This window comes from Eleutherodactylus coqui, chromosome 3 (genome assembly GCF_035609145.1).
Source record: "Eleutherodactylus coqui strain aEleCoq1 chromosome 3, aEleCoq1.hap1, whole genome shotgun sequence".
NCBI classification, from domain to species: Eukaryota; Metazoa; Chordata; class Amphibia; order Anura; family Eleutherodactylidae; genus Eleutherodactylus; species Eleutherodactylus coqui.
This window is the reverse complement of record NC_089839.1, coordinates 193,800,755-193,813,386: the sequence shown is the minus strand read 5'-3', so window position 1 is coordinate 193,813,386 and position 12,632 is coordinate 193,800,755. Positions and strand designations below refer to the sequence as shown.

At 52.1% G+C, this 12,632-nt stretch overlaps 1 protein-coding gene across 1 annotated transcript in view; it reads right to left on the bottom strand.

The window, feature by feature from the left end:
* The window catches only part of PPP4R2 (protein phosphatase 4 regulatory subunit 2), a 28,731-nt gene extending 17,209 nt beyond the window's left edge, over positions 1–11,522 (bottom strand). The window contains exons 1-2 of the mRNA XM_066596709.1: positions 11,257–11,522; positions 188–269 (exon numbers count right to left, since the gene is read on the bottom strand). Coding sequence (XP_066452806.1) covers positions 188–269; positions 11,257–11,290 — 116 coding nt within the window. The 5' untranslated portion in view covers positions 11,291–11,522. The remainder of the gene's footprint in view (positions 1–187; positions 270–11,256) is intronic.
* Between the last annotated feature and the right edge of the window lie 1,110 nt (positions 11,523–12,632).

The window sequence follows — 12,632 nt, the reverse complement described above, 5'->3', positions numbered from 1 at the left end:
GCTCAGCCGATTAGAGGCTTCAGAAACGATTGTCACAAACAGCACCTGACTGCGGCAGCTTCTCTATGTGATGGAAGCAGCAGGGGCTCCAGCGCAAGAATTGCTTATTTTTCCTATTACATTCTTTGCAATATAATAATGAAGTGTTGCGCACATAAAGGATGACCCAATTCCCATCCCCACTTACATGGTCTCTCCTGTTTTCGCCACGTGACACAGAAATTGATCCAGTTCCGGACATACTTCTTTCTTCCCTTTTTTTTCAAAGTCTAAGAAAAAGAAAAACGTTGAGCTGGATACAACAATTCTTTCTTCTAAAACCTTAAACGTGTTGGACCATCAAGTTTCTACACAAGTCCTCCTACCCAGTAGAGATTATGTGTCATTGTCTGTGCGCCACTGCTGCAGAGAGGAGGAAAGTCTGGAGGCTTGATTGCCACAATCTGCCCGCAGAGGAGCCGACCATTAGAGAGATCCTGTCAGCATGTTTGAGTCCCAAACTACATCATGGGGCTCAAATGTGAAAGAGTGAGGAGTCAGGGGAACTGCTTTTTATACTCGCCGAGTGCCTCCGTTCCTGCGCGGTGTCCCTGTGAGGTACGTGCACATCGCTCTGTGCGCATGCTCTCCCATTCATCTCTAGTGCAGAGCATGCGCAGAGAGCAGTCTGAAAAGAGTCAAGCTGTGTGCATTCCGGCTTCCAGGGACAGAGCGCAGGAACGGAGCACCCAGTGAGTATGAGACAGCTCCCTGGACTCCCCATTTCCTCACATATGAGCCCCATAATGCAGTTTATGAGGCTCAAATGTGTTAACAGAATCCTTTTAAAAAGTTGTCCATCTCCTCAGCTATTGATAACCTACCTGGAGGACAGCTCACAACAGCTGATTGGTTATCTAGATTACCGGCCTGGACTTCTGCAATGTGTACATAGCCATCTACTTCCTGCCCTGAACACACTGACAGGCGGCCAGAGAAAAGCTGATAGGCAGAAGCCCCAAGCAGCACATCCCTACCAATTGTGTTAGAAGTGGCATTCCAGGCCATTAGATCTCCAAACTTTCTGGCACGCTCCAACGCAGGAGAAATGCAATACTCACATAAACTTGAAAAAACTCAAACCAAGAAGTCACAATTTTGCAATAAAGTCCCAGATATACGGGCATACGTCTTCACAAGCAAGAAATCAATATGGATTTAACGCATAATCTGCGGTCTGTTCATCTGAACATGTATCCGTGCGGCAGTTTATACGTCGCAGATTCCTACACACACAGGTTTGAAATCCATGTTGCAAAAGAAGTGACATGTGACTTCTTGACACGGAAGCCATGACGGGATGTCTGCATGTGGATTACCACCAATGTTCATGTATGGGGCTAATCCACGTGTGGATCCACAGCTCTAAATACAAATCCATGGAGGAAATCTAAGGCTGAGCCTGGGATTAAGTGGCAGATCCACGTCATCTTTTACTGATGTGGATTATCCCATGTCAGCCTGCCTTTGGGCCTCCAACACACTACTATTTTTTTCGTCCGTGTGGCATCTGATTAAAAACCAGACTCCACACGGACGGCATACAGCCTCATATTAGTCAATGTGGCAACACAGTACAGAGCTTACCACACACACGGACTGCGAGAAAAAAAAAAAAAAACGTCATGTACTATTCTCATCTGATTTGCATTGACTTCAAGTGTACAAAAGAAAATAAAAAAAAACAGACAGCACTGAGAGGCCGTCCGTGTTCTTGCAAGTGTGAAAAACAAGACACTCAAGTTATAAAACGGACATACGGACTGCATAAGGAAGTGCACAATGATGGAAAAAACGCCACTTTTTGCACACAATTTAGTTGTTTTTCTTTAAATGCCAATGTGCACCAAGCCATGGGCCATGTTCTCCCCTGAAATGAAGGTGCTGCGGCACCCGCCGGTACCCTGTGCCTCTTCAGCTGCCTTAGTTGCTTGTTGGCTGCCCTCAGCAGCTGAAGACGGACACATAGACTTCTTTAGACATCCATTCAGCCTACCGTAGCTATCGAGAGAAGCTGACCGGCAATGAAGACAGCCAAAGGGGCACAGAGCTCAGGCGAGTGCTGTAGCCCCTTCATTTCTGCAATCAGCGGGGTCTCAGCACCCAGAGCTCCACTGATGAAACCGTTCGACATGTCAAAAGTTAAGAAATGCAGTTACTCTTCACCAGAATATAAAGTTTATAGCTGGGTTTCATTACATGACAACTTACAGCCGTGTGCAAATCATGGTGAGTGCAGTGATGTCAAAGCCCATGACAAAAACCCTCACCATGTGGTGCAGATTTTGGTATGGATCTTAACGTGGAGTTTGGTGTGAAATTCCCCCCCTCATTGAGAAGGGGTGGAACCCACAGCGTATCTGGTATTAAAATGGACATGCTGCAAACTTAAATTCCACACCACATGTTAATTACTGATTTTTTCTGCAGCGTGGATAAGATTTTGACAACCTCATCCACTGATCCACGGATTTTCCGTGTGCAGGGTCCACCTGAAAAATCCAGAGCAAATGCGCCCGGTGTGAACATGCCTTGAGGTACGGCTAGTGTGCTACCATTTCTGTACCGAAAACTTGCAAAAAGAGAAACATTGGTAGATCAGCCAGGTGGAATATTTTGATAGTTGACAAAAATAAATCTGAAAACTTAACTGCATAAAATACACAAATGTTTTTTTTCTCCCAGTTGTAAATGAAACAGAAGGATCTAAAGCAAAAAGCAGGACTGTGCTGGGAGTGCGGGCACGGTGGCAGAAGACGACAGTCGTCCAACGGCTCGCAAAATGCCCGTATCTCCTGCATGCGGTCCACACAATCACGCCCAGCTGACACTTCTGTACGGCACACCCCGCTCAGTGCCCGGATGCAATTCCCTCCTGACATCTGCCTACCAGCCCTGGCAGGAATGACAATTAAGCCAAACTGTTCTCCAAGTAGGACAGAGAACTAGCTGTGCTGGGCAAGTGAAGAACGCCGAGCCAAACCTTTACTTTGTCATGTGCAAAAAGAATAAAGATAGGAAGCCCATTTTTCTTTTTTGCACACCCATTGACTAGAATGGGTGACTGTCATCCGAGAAGTTCTATTAAGATAGGACCTGCTGCCATTTTTTTTTTAGCTCATGTAAAAAAAAATAAAGGCATGCCTGTATAGCCCCACTGACTGCAGTGTGTCAGCGTGCTGTCCAACTGCAGTGAGATGCAACTATGGATAGTACACGGGTGCGAAAGTCAGCTGGGTAAATAAGCCTCTAAGAAAAAAAATTAAAGGGGTTGTCCCGCGAAAGAAAGTGGGGTTCAGCACTTCTGTATGGCCATATTAATGCACTTTGTAATGTACATTGTGCATTAATTATGAGCCATACAGAAGTTATTCACTTACCTGTTCCGTTGCTAGCGTCCCCGTCTCCATGGTGCCGTCTAATTTCAGCATCTAATGGCCCGATTAGACGCGCTTGCGCAGTCCGGTCTTCTCCCTGGTGAATGGGGCCGCTCGTGCCGGAGAGCTGGTCCTCGTAGCTCCGCCCCGTCATGTGTGCCGATTCCAGCCAATCAGGAGGCTGGAATCGGCAATGGACCGCACAGAGCCCACGGTGCACCATGGGAGAAGACCCGCGGTGCATCGTGGGTGAAGATCCCGGCGGCCATCTTGGTAAGGTAAGTAAGAAGTCGCCGCAGAGCGGGGATTCGGGTAAGTACTAAACCTTTTTTTTTTTTTTAACCCATCCCTTGGGTTTGTCTCGCGCCGAACAGGGGGCCTATTGAATAAAAAAATTAAAACTGTTTCGGCGCGGGACAACCCCTTTAAGTCCAGCAATCTCCTACGTAACATCCAGCCCAGAATTAGTCAACTTGTGGTATCACACAGCAGACTTGTCCGGACCTGTACTTGCTGGTTATCCATAGCACGATGGTAAAGTGCGGGGGCCCAAGAACTACTTGGTACAGCACCCAATGCACAGAAGTGCGCGACTGGATCAGGAACCAGACAGCAGAATGGTGATTTTTGTTCCAGCACCCCTCTAGGACCTTACACAAGATCAGGCACAGCGTATGGATGCTGAACTAGAACCTCCGAGTATGCCGACACAAGTATGTCAGGAACACCTATGTTACTCACCTAGTCGGCACTTTCCCTGTAGCACAATTTGAACTAAAAACTATGGCTTGTCTGTGCAAGGGCCCTTTTACACGGGACGATCTGTTGGGTACAGATGCCCGACAGGTCGTCCCAATGATAATCATCCCTGTGCTTTCACAGTGTAACAATCATCGCTAATGAATGAGGGTGGAGATCATTCCGACCCGCCGCCTCCATTCACAGTAAACAGGCAGTCGTTCAAATGAACAACTGCCTGTTTAAATGGGCCGTTCTGACGTTCAGTTTTCTGCATGCAGAAACTGAATGAATGAGAAGTGAATGAATTCTCGTTCATTCGGGCGTACACTTACCCTGAGAACAATAATCGTTCAGATTATCGGTCCAGGTAAAACAGCCCTAATACACGGATGTGCCGAGTCCTCTGGACCGAGAAACTCGCTTTGTAGGTGCAATCTGCTCTTGCACATCGCAGGGTGTCCAATTAACCCTCTTAAATCTATTCTGGGGTGTGCCCAACATAGGAAGGCAAGCATGCTAACAGTCTGCTTTACTGAACACACTAATTGGTGGGACTATGGAAAACATTTTTGCCACGTGCCAAGTTACATCATGCCCTGCTGCTCCACCACCTCTTCAATCCCAGGAAGCTCCATGCCAACGTTGTACATTAGAGGGAAAATGTCAAACCAAGTGATGGTGCTCTTAGGGCAGGTGACAGGGAGACGGGGGGTATTTTTCATACTCGCCTGCTTTTTGGAGCCCGCTGCGCCCTCTTTGCAGTCTACATTCTGGACAAAAATCTGACTCTTTTCAGAGTCCATGCACACACTCTCCTACAGACCCGTTTACGAGAGCTCGCACACAGGACTCAAAAGAGTCAGATTGTGGCAGGCGGGCACCAGGAAGTGGGCAAGTATGAAAAATGCATCTCCCGGCTCCCTGGCACCTGCCCTAACAGCACCATAAGTTAGTCTGTGGCGCTTTAGACAGGGGACAGCTTTGGTATCTTGGTTAAAGCAAACCTAAGACTATGTTCACACTTTGCGTAGTCCTGAAACACAGCAAAAACTGCGTGGTTTTTAAAAACCCCATGAAGTTTCTAACAATGCACGCAGTTTTAAAAAAAATGCGTTAGTTAATACACTTTTTGCTGTGGTTTAGAAGTGTAAATTCAGCCTGAAACGGCATCTACAGCTGATCAATGTTGGGATAAATTAAAGTTTACTCAATTAGTTTTAAAGGGGTTCTCTGGGTCTGAATTATTGGGGTTTGCTTCTCGGGACCCCCAGCGATCAGCTATTAGACCCTCTGTCAAGATGGACATTACCAGAAGCTGACAGCTCCACACACCACAGCATCCCAGGGTGGTAATGCAGGCAGATCCTATTGAATTCAATACCAACCGCTGCAATGTGAGCAGAGCTGTCAGCGACCAGCGGACCCCCATCAGTTTTTAAGAGCTTTCCTGAGGATGGAGAAGCAATAGCACGGAGTTATGCCCCCTTTAAATGGGATGACCGTTGTCTAAACGATCTGCGTGAGCGGGTGACGTCACCACTGAAAGGGTGAAACAAATAAATTTGGGTTTGTGTTTAGACGTTTTTCGTTCGACCTTTGCGTGATAATCGTCCCATGTAAACGCCCTTTACATCCAGAGGGATGACTGGTGATGATGAAACAAGAGGCTGCAGACTCCACACCAACATCTGTTCTGGGTACAAAGGATTTAGACAGCAAAATAATCTTCCTATCCCGTTAGCCGTCTCTGGGGTCTTCCGACCAATTACATACATCCTGCTGACAAATTGATTAAAGGAGTTGTCCACCTTTGAACTACTGCTGACCTCCCCTCAGGTCATCCATAGTTGCAGACCGCCCCGTAGACGCTGCAGCATCCCGGCTGGTAGAGCAAGCTCTGTTCCCATTCAATTCAGAATGGGTCATCAACAGTTCAAACACGGACACCCCCTGTAAATGGACCGCATTATCTCGCCGCCTCAGGTGTAGCCTTCAAGTCTGTGTCTAATCCCACGGAATCATTTAAAAACAGTTTACAATGGTGCACAATAATAAAAGCAGCCGTTCTGGTGCCGCCTCTTTCCTGTCAGACTCCAAGGATGATGTGAGGACACCACCACTGAAGATGCCATTACACCCAGTGACGGGCCGCAGTGGTCACGTCATCGCTGGAGCAGGAAGAACAGACCAGTGGCGAACGGGCGAAGTGTCAGCACCAGAGTGGCAAATATTAGTGCTTTTGTTATTTTGCACCAGCTGAGAAAACCCGTCATATCGTCAGCCAAAGCCCCGCTGATGGCACCGCCATCTTTATTTCGTACTCCACGCCGTATCAGCTCTGGGTGCTGCACATGCACCAAATGGGCTGTCTGCAAAATCTGTCACCCATTGACAGCGAGTAATGGGGACACCCACTTGCCACACTGATAGTGCCAGGAGCCGAATCCAAGAGTCCGTACGAGGTAAAGGGGGCGAGTGTCCACACAAGACAGACACCGCTGGAGTCGGCGGGCCACAAAGCTGTACAACCAACCCCGCTGACGTGAGGATATGACTAATCCCTCTTAACACTAAATAGCCCCTCAGGGTGAATCCACAGCTGCAGATTTGAGACCGCCCTTTTCATCTGAATGGGACCTGCAGAAATCCATGGACCCGACACCAAAACAGCCTCATTCAGATGACCGGAGCGGATTTTAAATCTGCAAAAACATTTGCCGTGTGTGAATATACGCCTGGTTATGTCCACAAGCGGTGGATTGGCAGTGAATCTAAAACGTGGACCTCCGCATGGAAAGGCCGCTGCATTTATAGCAGCAGAATGGCATTTTAAAAGTCTTGTTCTGCGGAAACAGACCAGTGGTGCGGGAGTTACATCTGCGGCACATCAATCTTACCTGGGGATCTTTAGTGTGTAGAGATGAGCGAGTATACTCGCTGAAGGCGATCCCTCGAGCGAGCATTGCCTTTAGCGAGTATCTCCCCCGCTCAAAACTGAAGGTTTGGGTGCCGATGCGGGGGAGTGGTGAGTAGCGGCTGTCAGCAGGAGGGAGCGGGGGGGGGGGGGGGGGGGGGGGGGCAGAAGGGGGGGGGGTACAGATCTCCCCTCCGTTCCGCCCCGCTCTCCCCTGCAGCTCCGTGCCCGCTGCCGGCACCAGAACCTGCAGTCTTGAGCGGGGGAGATACTCGCTAAAGGCAATGCTAGCTCAAGGAATTGCCTTTAGCGAGTATACTCGCTCATCTATATTAGTGTGTAATCCTCCTCTTCAAATGGTGAGGCTTTTGAGCCACAGAATATCTGCTGCAGATCCGTCCCGCATGGACATATCCTCAGGGGACAGTCACTTGTGTCGGGACTGCTGCAGATCCATCCCGCATGGACATATCCTCAGGGGACAGTCACTTGTGTTGGGACTGCTGCAGATCCGTCCCGCATGGACATATCCTCAGGGGACAGTTACTTGTGTCAAGTGTGCTGCAGATTTTCTGCGCTTAAGGTAGCCGGCTTGCTGCGGATTTTGGTGCCGATCTGCAGCAGATTTCACCCCTTCAATTTGAATTCAATGGAAAGCGTGAAATCTGCTGCAGATCCTTAACAAACTCCTCAGCAAATCAACGATGTGTGATTGCACCCTGAGGGTACGTTTACACATACCGGAAAATGCTGTGGGCTGTCCGTAACAGACGATCTGAAACTAAATCTGCATCACAACTGCATAAGGCTGAGTTCCCACACAGCGTATTCCCGGCGGAAATCTTTGCGCCGGGAAAGAGCTGCTTCAAAAACCCGCGGCACTTAGCCGCGCGCTTTTCCGTTGCGGCCCATAGAGTAGAGCGCATCCGCAGCGGGAAAAAAAAAAAAAGTACATACTGCGGCCAGTGAATCCGCACCGCAACGCCGGCTTCTGCCGCGACGGATTAGCCGTCCCGTGTGGGAGAGATTTCTGAGAGATCTTGTCCACATGGCTTGCTGAAACCGGGATTAGTGGCCGCAGGCGGATTTGCCGGAGCTAAATTTCGGACGGAATTTCCGCGGCAAATCCGCCCCGTGTGAACCCAGCCTAAAAGTCTATGTGGATTTTGACTGTCTTTTCTTGCACATAATTTGGTGCGGACTGTCTGCGGTGGACAATCAACATCGTCCGGTACGTGTAAACTTACCCAAGGGTGCAGATTGTACTCTGCAAATAAGTAACATGCTTAAGATACAAAATCCGTGGTTCTGTAATGTTTGTATTTTGTCTTTCTGTATCCCCTGTCTATGTAAGCGCTGCGGAATATGTTGGCGCTATACAAATAAAGTTGATTATTATTATTATTAAAAAATCTAAAGTGCTTTCAGACGGGACAATCATTGGTCAAGAAATCGTTCAAATGAGTGAAAGTGAATGATAAACACGAGCCAACGGCTCAGCGATAATTGTTCACTTTTCGCCCATTCATTTTATGCAGGTGTAAAGCCCACCGTCGGCTCGTTCCCTTACCGTTTGGTTTGACCAGCGCTCGTTCAGTCCTTCTCAGTCACTTTTACAGCGAGTGTGAAAGACTGAACGATTTCTCGTTTGAACGCGCCAACAATGTATCTGCCTGTATACACAGGCTGCACGAGAGCCGACGAGTGAACGATACAATAGCCCATCTAGAAGGACACGATACAAACTCCACCCCACGTGGCTGAGGTTTACAGAGAACCAGTCAACTGTAAGGCGTTGTGGTATCCACCACGGGAGCCGCCGCCGGGGAGGAGCCAGCTGACGGATCTCTGCAGTGAGCCTATCGCCGCGGGGAACGCAACGCAAAAACGCCTGTGGACAGGCAGCCTACAGCTGGGTTCACACGGGGCCGAATTGCCGCAGACTTTCTGCACAGAAATTCCGCCAGCAATTTTTATCCCCGGAATAAAGCAGCAAAGTGAACGAGATTTGCAAAAATCTCATCCACACGCTGCGGCCAAGCCGCGATGAAACCGACATGCCGTGTGGAATTCAAAGCTACGGCATGTCAATTTTATGGCCATCTCCGCTGCGGCCTCTCTCCTCTCTATGTGGGCAGTGAAGCCGCTCCAAAACCTGCACCAAATGGAGCGAGTTTTGAAGCCGCATTTCTGCCGTGGAAATCTTGTGATATCTCCGTGCGGTCATTCCGCCCCGTGCGAACCAGCCTAAATAGGCACCATAAAGTTATGATGCTTGGAGTTTAGGTGACGTGGAGTCCCTTCTCACACTGGCCTGTTCCCCCGTTCCTGCAGCGTCCCGCGCTGTGTGTGCCGCTCTCAGAGATGAACGGGAACGCACACGCAGCCTTCTGAAGAGTCCCGCTGGCTGTCTACAGTCTGATTTTGCCTGGTGACACTGCAGGAAGGAGGGAGCGGGCGAGGCACAGCTCCTCAGACTTTATGTCACCCATGACCTACTTTACAGTTACCGTTAACACGCGATTTGTACCTTAAATTCAGCAGGCTTTCCATGCGAAAATACCATAGCATTTACATCCTGTTTAAATACACTCTAAAGGCCCCCGCTGGACTAGAGGCATCCAAACCCACCGACTATGGCAGGACCGGACAACTCTCCACTCCCCCGACTCCCCTTAACAGACAACGTTGTAGCGACACAGGATCACTTCCTGGTTACAGGAGTCATAAATCCCGCCTCTACAAAGCAATTGTTGTGATTGGTTCTTAGAGTTGCAGTGATTGGCTGAGGCGTAGCCTGCAGGATCTGCATTAGGGCTCTGGAGAGCAGCGGAAGGACCTGGACCGAGTCTGCTGGGTAAGTGCCTCAGCTGACCTGTGTGAAAAGTGCTGCAAAATGTAGTAATTGCGTTTTTATGTCCCTTTTCACACACTTAAAGCATTTCTATCAACTTTTTTTATGAACTGTAACTAGGGCTTATATCTCAAGCCTCCCTAAAACTCCTGAAAAACCATGCTAGGGCTTATTTGCAGGAAAACAGGAGTACATCCCTGCATACCTGTCCCCATGCCATCTCCCCCCACCCCCCCGCGTACGCAACTCCCTCACAGCGCAGCCTCATCTGTCCCTCCCTGCAGACTCACTCCACCCACAGCCTTATCCCTTGCCCAGACTCCCTGTCCCTCACCCCGCGGCCTCGTGCCTCGCCCTCACCCTGCGACCTCCCCGCGGCCCCCGTGCCTCCCCCAGAGACCCGGACCCTCGCCCCCGTCCCTCGCCCAGAGACCCGGACCCTCGCCCCGCGGCCTCCTCGCCGCCCCGGCCCTCGCCCCGCGGCCTCCTCGCCGCCCCCGCCCTCCTCGCCGCCCCGCGGCTTCCTCGCGGCCCCCGTCCCTCACCCTCCTCGCGGCCCCCGTCCCTCGCCCCCCCCCGTCCTCCTCGCGGCCCCCGTCCCTCGCCCTCGCCCAGAGACCTGGTCCCTCGCCCCGCGGCCTCCTCGTCCCTCGCCCCGCGGCCTCCTCGCCGCCCCCGTCCCTCGCCCCTCGCCGCCCCCGTCCCTCGCCCTCCTCGCCGCCCCCGTCCCTCGCCCTCCTCGCCGCCCCCGTCCCTCGCCCCGCGGCCTCCTCGCCGCCCCCGTCCCGCGGCCTCCTCGCCGCCCCCGTCCCTCGCCCCGCGGCCTCCTCGCCGCCCCGCGGCCTCCTCGCCGCCCCCGTCCCTCGCCCCGCGGCCTCCTCGCCGCCCCCGTCCCTCGCCCCGCGGCCTCCTCGCCGCCCCGCGGCCTCCTCGCCGCCCCCGTCCCTCGCCCCGCGGCCTCCTCGCCGCCCCCGTCCCTCGCCCCGCGGCCTCCTCGCCTCCCTCGCCCCGCGGCCTCCTCGCCGCCCCCGTCCCTCGCCCCGCGGCCTCCTCGCCGCCCCCGTCCCTCGCCCCGCGGCCTCCTCGCCGCCCCCGTCCCTCGCCCCGCGGCCTCCTCGCCGCCCCCGTCCCTCGCCCCGCGGCCTCCTCATAGCCCCGTCCCTCACCCCGCGGCCTCCTCATAGCCCCGTCCCTCACCTCACGGTCTCTACATTCACGACCCCCAAACTAGCACATAATTCCCCCCATTCAGCCTCCCACTGCACTATACTGCTCCCACCCACCACTCCCTCCATTACCACAACATTCAGAGCCTGTAGAAGATCATTGACCTTTCAGAGCCTCCTGGAGCCGGTCGACGTCCATGGCCGGAAGAGGGTTGTCGCACACCGGCTGCTTCCCGAGCCTCTGAGCCACACTTTCACCTCCAGTACCAGGAGACCCCTCTGTTCCCCAGCGCGGGGTCCCCTGCTCTTTCGCCTCTGGCAGAGAGAGGAGCTGCGGCCGGTAACAGTCTCTAGGGCAGCGGCGGAAGCAGCTTCAGGAACGAGAAGCTAAAGCCGTCGTTCAATATGGCGCTCGTGACGTCACCGGCGCCGCGCAGAGGAGGAGGAGGCGGGGCGGGAACGCGCTTCCCTACAGGGAGCGTCACGTACACGAGCGCGTCAGGCGGCGAGGGCGCGCGCACGTCGTGTGTCAGGGGGAGGCTCGGAGAGCGCGCTGATTTGTGACTGCTTCAGGCCGGCTGCCTCCTGATTGGTGGGGTTTAAGTGACGTCATGGATGTTCAAGGCGCTGGAGCTCCTGCGAGCTGACTAGTCTCACCGCTGCTCGGTGGTGGCGGGTCACTAGACCCTGCGGGGAGCCGGCTGAGGGGGGACTACAACGCCCAGCGTATCCTGCACGTAGAAACTGACTAATGAATGGTCACCAGTGTAATATCTGACTCCATTGACCTCTATGGCGGGCAGGTGTCGCTTTCTTCACACGGGGTTTTGTGGCGGTCTCCCTGCTCTCTTCTTGCCTTTTTACATGCAGTTTTGGTGTATTTTTTCCTTTCAGGCAGTAAATTTTCCTATAATGAAATCTTTAAGACATAAAACCCCCAAAACATTACATTGTTAAGGCTGCATGCTGAAAACAGCGCAACAAACCCCAAACCAATCAGAAGCGAGGAAACCGCCGCAAGCGGGACACAATGCAGAAATGTAGGGTGAAATGAAAGCGAGAGCGCGTCAATGGGCAATATGTAGGTAGCGCTGGATGACACCAGATAGTAATAGCTTACGTGCGGACCTTGCTGAGTTGCACACAGCCACAACCATTATATATTGACGTATCAGTCAGAGCTCCAAGAAACCGCCGGATGTTCCATCAAAGAGGAAGAAAGACGCTTTTTCGGGGTTCCAAGCGCCCAAAGATTCCACCAGAAGGGTTCACAAAAATAGAAGTTTATTGAACCCTGCCTACAAGTAGGGGCTCCTGCACATTTGTGTTTTTTTTCACGCAATTGTCAATGGGATTATAGCCCCCTGCACACGGGCGGGAATTCCGTGGCAGGATTTTTCGCAGAATTTCCGCCCGTGCCCGCTGCCATAGGATTGCATGCATGCACACAATCCTATGCACACAGCTGCGATTTGTCCACGTGAAAACAAACCGCGGCATGTTCTATTTCTACACAGAAATGTCAGTAGAGACTCGCCGGC